General features: G+C 40.7%; 1 protein-coding gene across 1 annotated transcript; it reads left to right on the top strand.

Annotated features, from left to right (window-relative positions):
• The first annotated feature begins 1,745 nt into the window (after positions 1-1,745).
• On the top strand, positions 1,746-6,184 carry cdo1 (cysteine dioxygenase, type I). Its single transcript, XM_076019520.1, has 5 exons — positions 1,746-2,023; positions 3,070-3,147; positions 3,449-3,606; positions 3,938-4,107; positions 5,104-6,184. Exons 1-5 carry the CDS (start codon positions 1,854-1,856, stop codon positions 5,131-5,133), a joined length of 606 nt encoding a protein of 201 aa, XP_075875635.1. The 5' UTR covers positions 1,746-1,853; the 3' UTR covers positions 5,134-6,184.
• Positions 6,185-7,518: the final 1,334 nt, after the last annotated feature.

Genomic DNA, 7,518 nt, shown 5'->3' with positions numbered 1-7,518 from the left:
GTGCACTTCCAGCTTTTTGTTTGTGGAAATAGCAACATAGCATGTGTACTGTTTGACCACGTGAATGAACACTTAGTTGTATTTTGCAGAAGAGTAAATGCTCTCAACTAACAAATGACTCAAATGTAATCTCGTGAGTTGATTGTTATTATTTCTTTGGGACATGTATTTTTTATTATTATTATTAGTAGTAGTAGTAGTAGTAGTATTACAATTCAGTGTCTGACAGTTATTCATACTGGGTCTTTTCATGTTTTGGACACAAGATGGAGCTGAAGTAGCCGCGCATGAGGTATTGATGATGTGGCAACTTGCAGGGAAATCTGTCTGTCAGCTCTGCAACAAAGAACCTTCCCAGCACTTTTCATACTGCCAGTAAAAAGGAGGGCATGAAGACTTAAATTAGCTACTTTTGGAATGTTATTCATCATGTGCCTGTAATAGAGATATTTATATCACGTTCTTCGGAGTGGGTGGGGGAGAAACGTGTTATCAGTATTGTTGTCATTAAGGGGTATTTAATATCAGCCCCCCAAAAAAGGTCCAACTACAAAGGTAGGTACGAGCAACAATGATTATATGTTCAACTCATTTATAAATTGAAGGTTTTTTTTTTATAGCCATTCCATTTAAAACTTGAAAACTAAGGAATAACTACATGAGTATCCAGGTAAATTCATTGTTTTCTAAAGGTTAGTTTCTTATGTTTGTCATCACTGCTTTGATGCCGTGAAGGAATTACCACATCTCTTTAAGGGGGGCACAACACTTACGGATGATCCACCACACGTTTGGTGCACTGAGCTGATTCAAAGGCAGGCAGTAAATAGAATGAAAACAAAATGCACCTATTGTCTATATATTATTAATTATCTGTATTCTTCAAAACCCATGTGAGTCATCAGTATTGAGTGTTCCTGGAATCACAATTAAATATTGATGTACTGCTAATAAATACAGCTTCTGAGGTGGAATCGGCATGCTCTTTTACATGATTCACATTCAAAAGACATTTTCATTTCCCAGTGGGGAAGCATGCTTTTGATACAAAGCACTCCCCCAATGATAATGCACGATGGGAAAACTGTCCAGTTTTGTTTTGCACAAGGCCAACTGAACAACAAAATCATCAAATCAAATCAAGTACAGAGTGGTTCATCTCAATCCCATGCAGTGCATATGAACCAAGCAAACGACACGCAAAATAATCATGCTCTTGTGCCAGCTCCACTTGTGCTGGTAAGCGTTTGCTTTGGAGGCTGCACACCTTCTGTGTTTATGATGGTGGGCAGTAAGGAGGGGGGGTGGCGGCTGAATAGCTATTGTTGGGAGGGGAAATAAAGCCTCAGTGAGAACACTAGAGAGAAGGGGGAGGTTGTGTTTCTGACAACGTGGTGGAACTAAAAAAAAAAAAAAAAAAGAAAAAGAAAAAGGAAAAAAAAAAAAGAGGGGGGGAGGATTAGTCCAAATTCTAAATGCATGGCCATAAATGCGAGAGCATACTCATTTGGAGAAATGTGCAGAGATAGCAGTAAATGACGTTGCACTACCATTAAATATCTTTATTTGAATATTATAAAGAAATGAGCACCAGTATTCTTATTGTACGCGTAAGTGAATTACGTTAAGGGCGCTAAATATAACGTTTAAATTGGACTATGCGCTGTTGTGGGCGGTTCCCTTCGGTCGTAATGGTACAGTCCATCCCCGTTCGCTTCCAAATTGCGTCTATGGACTATAAAAAGTAAACGACTGCACGAAGTTGGTAGGAGAGATCATTTTGTCCTTTTTGAGGAAGCAAATCCGGGAAAATTAGAGAAAAACAAACAGGCTCGGGCACACGCGCAGAAGAGATGGAGCAAACCGAGCTGGTGAAGCCAGAAACCCTGGACGACCTGATAAAAACCCTGCACAACATCTTCGAGAGTGACTGCATCAATGTCCATGAGGTCCAGGATTTAATGGAATCATACGAGAGCAAACCGCAGGAGTGGATGAAATATGCAAAGTTCGATCAGTACAGGTAAAGAAAAAAAAAAAAGAAAAAAAAAAGTATAAGATCGTCGATTTATCAGTTCGACGCGCATTGCACTTTCATATCTGTCGCCTCCGATTGTGCCCAATCCATTTACCATCTCTGTTTATTTAATACGATTTTAACTGCAAAAAACAATGACGATCAACGATGAACTAAAGTAAATCATCTCCGCTCTTGGCTGATTTGATGGTCTTCGATTCAAAACGCAGTAATGAATAGCAATTATTTAAAAAAAACAAAAACAAAAAAACAAACAGTCGTTTTCCACTTGGATCATTTCCACTTCCAACTCCCCTCGCATCTTGTTGGAATAAAAACCAAGCCGACTACCTGTGTTTCTCATCACGGGTGATTGTTGTTGTTGTTGTTGTTGTTGTTGTTGTTGTTATTGTTGTTATTGTTGTTGTTTTCAGGCCCCAATATTCATCCATCTGTACCAACTTCTCCAAAACCTCTTTTGTGTGACATTCTTTTATAATTGTCTTTTATTTATTCATCCTCTTTGTTAATTGGCCGATGTTGTTGGTTTTTTTTTTTTTTGAGCTGTTGTGGCGCAGTGTTTTGATGAGTGAGGCTGAATAGAGGGAGGGTGGGTGAGTGCGCCATCCAATCAACACTGGCTGCGGACACACACCCGCTGATTTGTTCAGGGATGGCTGCGTGTGGTGTGACTGTCAAGTTGGCCAAGAGCGGCCTTTCGTGGCTGCGTGTGAAAAGTGGATTTTGCCGTCGATATCACACCGCCGTGTTTCCAACAGTGAGAATATGTGCGTGAATATTCCCGCTGCTGTTGAGCTCTGCAACAAAACGCGGCATTTATATTTGTTGGCATCAGCTGAATTCGTGATGGTTGTTTTTGTTTTGTTTTGTTGTGGGTTTTTTTTATTGTTTTTTTTTTTTTTTTTTGTAAGTCCAGCAATCTCCATGTTTTACATTGCACACGTGTTATCAACGAGGGGCTTCACATGAGTAAACACGCTCGCATGATATCTGTCTGAGTGTTCCTGAGCCCACTCTCCTTTTTTTGGCAGGTACACGAGGAACTTGGTTGACGAGGGAAACGGAAAGTTCAATCTCATGATCCTGTGCTGGGGAGAAGGCCACGGCAGGTAAAGCTGCTCTATCCCACAGTGGAACCTGTTTTTGCTGGTTCAGTACATGTTACACATGACACGTCACACAGCCAATAAAAAAGATTCTCTGCGAGAAATCGAGTCCAATGTTCTTCCGATAGACATTATGTCATATCTCCCCCCCCCGCCTTTATGACTCAAATGCCACATAAACACATTATGTGTGTTGCAAGCTTACTTTTTGGCCCAGAGGTCAGGAACGAGGGCATTCTGTTGACCATGTGTCCGTGTCTGTGTGTGTGTGTGTGTGTGTGTGTGTGCTCTTCACAACTTGCAGTAGTATTCACGACCACACAGACTCCCACTGTTTCATGAAGCTGCTGCAGGGCCAGCTGAAGGAGACGCTGTTCGAATGGCCCGAAGGAAAATCTCACGGAGACATGGAGCAGAGATCGCAGAGAGTTCTCCAGGAGAACAAGTGTGCTTACATAAATGGTGAGGAAACTTTCATCCCGAAGCACTACATACTAACGCCACAAACAAATTGGCTCCATGCCATTGTGACGGACGTGACTCAAAGGGGACTTTGCCTGTGCGCGAGTGGCAGGAGTGATGTTTTTTTTTAGGCCCAAATCTTTGCCAATGTAAAATCAAGTCAGCTGCCACATGGCTGAAATGAAAATGCAGCTTCCCATCTCAAGTGGAAGCGGCTGGTTATAGTGTTTCCTAAGCATTTTATAGCATTCCTGTGGCACATGCTGATTGCACTCTCCCCCCCCCCCCCCCCCCCCCCCTCTCTTCTTTTCTTTGGCTGCGTGAATTCAAGACTCCATTGGCCTGCACCGTGTGGAGAATGCCAGCCACACAGAGTGCGCAGCCAGTCTGCATCTCTACAGCCCCCCTTTCCAATCGTGCCAAACCTTTGACCAGCGGACGGGGCACAAGAACACTGTCAAGATGACCTTCTGGAGCAAATATGGAGAGAGGACTCCATTCGTAAGGAACCTTCTGGCTTTTGAACACACATATTGTGCAGTAGTGCAGTAGTGCCCTGTGTATGATGCATCTTCTGCTCTGGAGGGGAACAAAACATTGTAAAAATTGTATTTAGTCCACTGATATTTCAGTGCAATAATATTTTCAGGGATCCTAATGGAAAATGAAACCAGGATGTTTTTGAGTTTTTCTAAAAAAAGAAAAAAAAAAGAAAAAGGAATGGTTGCAGAAAAAGCACAGTATGGAAGGTCACACATAGACAACCACCCAGTGAGCAGGAAAAGATTTTTATGGCTCTCTCTTTTTATGTGCTTTTATGAAGCACAGTGTACCAGCAATTAAGGCTGCTGCACTTTGAAGATTCAAAGGGTTTTGTTTTTTTTTGCAGAATGTTTCCATCACGGCGCCCATTTGCTGCTGTTTTGACAGCAACCTTGCCTTCTGGCAGTTTGCTACAGAGACTTTGTATTAGCCATTGACTGTATTATTATATAATGTAGTCTACAGTACTAAACATAATAAAAGGGTTGAGGCAAATGAAAATTACCCCATTGATAAAGTCAAACAGCAGCACCTTGAGTTTCAGATCAGAGTCTCGTCTGTCTTTCCTGCCAACAACAGCAGCCTTATCTGAAACATACAAGTTGTATAAGCATACCTTGACCACAATAACTATTAGTGCAATCAATTGCAACATCAGTCTCAACAGATAAGATAGCGGATCATGCTACTAAGGGCACATAATGAACTTAACTCTCCAGGCTCAGAGCCTGTTGTTTTCGGAGAATGATTTCCAGAGGAGGTGGCCGTCTGCTCCACCAGGACACACGTCACTACATTACAAAGATGGATTTACTCGAAACTCAAAACTTTTATTTACAAACTAATCTTAGTGAGTGTTTGGGTTGGGCTCACCTGGGCAGCCATGTCATGTAAGGACTACTGAACCCACCCTGTTGTTGGCTTAACTCTGTTTTTCCTCTCTTTTCTTATCAGGAGACGACAATTTCGCAAGAAAACAACTAGTTGTCATCAAAGGCAGGATTCAGGTGATGAAGAAAGTTATTTGTTTAGTGGCAATGTTGTGAAAATGATTCAAAGGAAACTGCCGCGGATGCGAAATGTGGAACTACAATGACTAAACACTCATTTGGAAAAAAAAAAAAAAGAAAAAGAAATCAGGAGCAGGCTGGTTCAAAAGGACCAGCCAGTAATTAGAATGGCTTTATCGCTGCCCAGTGTGAGCTTGGCAAATGCTGATGAGCACAGGACCGATGCATGAATAGGCTTGGACATGGACTGAATCTGCCTTTTGTTTGCTGGGCCTGAGGAGACCCTTTCCCAATAACAACATTCCAGTCCATCTGCGACCTGTGTATAACCACATTCTGTAAACGTAAAAGCCCAAAGTCAGAGAGAGAGGGATTCTGAATTTTTAAAAGTTTTTGGAGGTTCTCTTTAATTTTATACATGTAGAAAAGCAAAAAAACAAAAAACAAAGAAAAAGTTTTTTAAAAAACAGTTCTGGAATCAAAAGTTTTGTTATCACTGAGCGCACCTTTTTACCTGTGTTCATTGTCTACGCCACTCAAAACTGTCTCATCAGCTGTTTAAATTGTGATGAAATGATTGTTTGTATAATCTAATTAAAAGACAAGTTAATTCCACCTGTGTTTGAAAAGAATGTGATGCTTTTGAGTAGGGTTTTTTTCTTTTTCTTTCTTTTGTTTTTAAAAAATACAACTGTAATGTATTTGCAGATCTTTTCGGTTTCATATTGAGGAATGTACAAATCAGTAAGTGACCACGTTACCCGTGATTGTCTTCACGCTCCAGTCCTGTGGAGGAATTATTTTGTATTATTATTTTGGAATAGGCTTTGGTAACGCTCATCATGACTTTTCCTCAGGATTTTTTTTTTTTTTTTTCAGATTTAAGGATAGCCGTATCATATAGTGTGCAGTTTTGACATTAAGTAGCACCTCTTATAGCACTTTCAAATGGTTTCTGTGATGCAGTAAACTCTAAATCTGACTGTAGCTGTAGTCCATTAAAGACCATTATCTTTTCACAGACATCATTTTTGTTGTCTTCATTTTTTTGTGAGAGTGTAACACATACATTTAGGTCTCAGTTTGCACATTAGTTGCTGGTTTGCTGTATAAAAGCTTCTGTGACAAACAGACGATTGATGCCCTTTGAAGTTTGGAAAGTCAAGTGTACACAGTCTATCTTCCCCTTATAAATATTTAGTCAGCATAACTTAATAAAGCACAATGGCTCTTTGACTGCCTGCAAGAACACAACAAAAGTAATTCCGGATGCCTTGTAATCATTTAACAGATAAGCCGTGAATAATATCAGTACAGCATGTTTTTTTCTTTATCAGGACTTTTAGTTTGATAGAAATATTGATTGGCTGTGACCTTGATGCACTGCTAACAGAGTATGCCATGTCTGGAGGGAAGTGTGTGTAAATGACCGCCATGCTAGTACAGCTACTGCTGTAATAAATAGCTTCACCTTTAAAGAAGGTAAACTTCACCTTGAACATCTTCATTATTGGCACATCTGCAGTGTGACTGTTCAAGGATACTGTGCTAAACTCTGATCATTTTTTTTTTGGGCTGCATTTTAGAATGGTCAATGTCCGACGTGTTGTGTATCTCAGCAAATATGCGGTTATATAATCTTTTCCCCAATCTAGTGTTTGAATATGTGAACAAACAAAGCACATGAGCTCTTCTGCTGTAGGTGGCTGCTAATAATACATTTTTGTTTAATAATTAAAAAAATGTTCACAAGTGCTTTTTTTCCACAAGTATGGAAAGTTACCTGCAATTTCATGTTGGAGTGTACTTTCAGTTTTATGTTTGTCTGTTCAAACAAGAACTACGCGTTCAGAACTCATCAACAGACTCCCTTGCGTTCCCTAAAAGTACACAGTGTGTCGGGGAGTTGGAAAGTTTGCTGAATTTCCTAAGGTTTTGTGCCAGGCCAATGACGCGATGGCCCAGACTTTACAGACGTTACACAACCATTAGTGCAACAACATGGGTTCCCCTCACAGAGCCTGAAAGAGAGACTGGTTGAGATTCAGTGCAGTTCAACTTCTAACGTCATGGACGAGGAACACGAGACAACAAATTGTGGCTAAAGGGATGACAGACTAATACTGAAGTCAGCATGGACACAGTGGTTGCCTGTAGTATCAAATTTGGCACACCCCATCATTGACTTCCAGGGTCTACATCAATGTCTCTGCTATAAAATCAGCACTTCCGCAAGTGATCTGACAAACTTTATCCTGCAGTTTTGTTTTCCCCCCAATTGTCTGCAGAGCACCTAGTCGCTATCGGGATCACAAAACATAGATGCAATTCTCTGGGCTTCTCTAACCTCTTACCTGTT

Source organism: Nelusetta ayraudi, unplaced genomic scaffold, assembly GCF_046127955.1.
Source record: "Nelusetta ayraudi isolate G7.1 ecotype Tasmania unplaced genomic scaffold, CSIRO-AGI_Nayr_v1 ptg000010l, whole genome shotgun sequence".
In the NCBI taxonomy this organism is placed as follows: domain Eukaryota; kingdom Metazoa; phylum Chordata; class Actinopteri; order Tetraodontiformes; family Monacanthidae; genus Nelusetta; species Nelusetta ayraudi.
The sequence above is the reverse complement of the archived record's forward strand: the minus strand, read 5'-3'. Positions and strand labels throughout refer to the sequence as shown.

What these genes read in the sequence shown, in the direction of transcription:
- cdo1 (XM_076019520.1), top strand. Translation starts at nt 1,854, where the DNA reads ATGGAGCAAACCGAGCTGGTGAAGCCAGAAACCCTGGACGACCTGATA. An exon ending in GCAAAGTTCGATCAGTACAG is followed by an intron (nt 2,024 to 3,069) that starts GTAAAGAAAAAA and finishes TTTTTTTGGCAG; the next exon opens with GTACACGAGGAACTTGGTTG. An exon ending in ATGGAGAGAGGACTCCATTC is followed by an intron (nt 4,108 to 5,103) that starts GTAAGGAACCTT and finishes TTTTCTTATCAG; the next exon opens with GAGACGACAATTTCGCAAGA.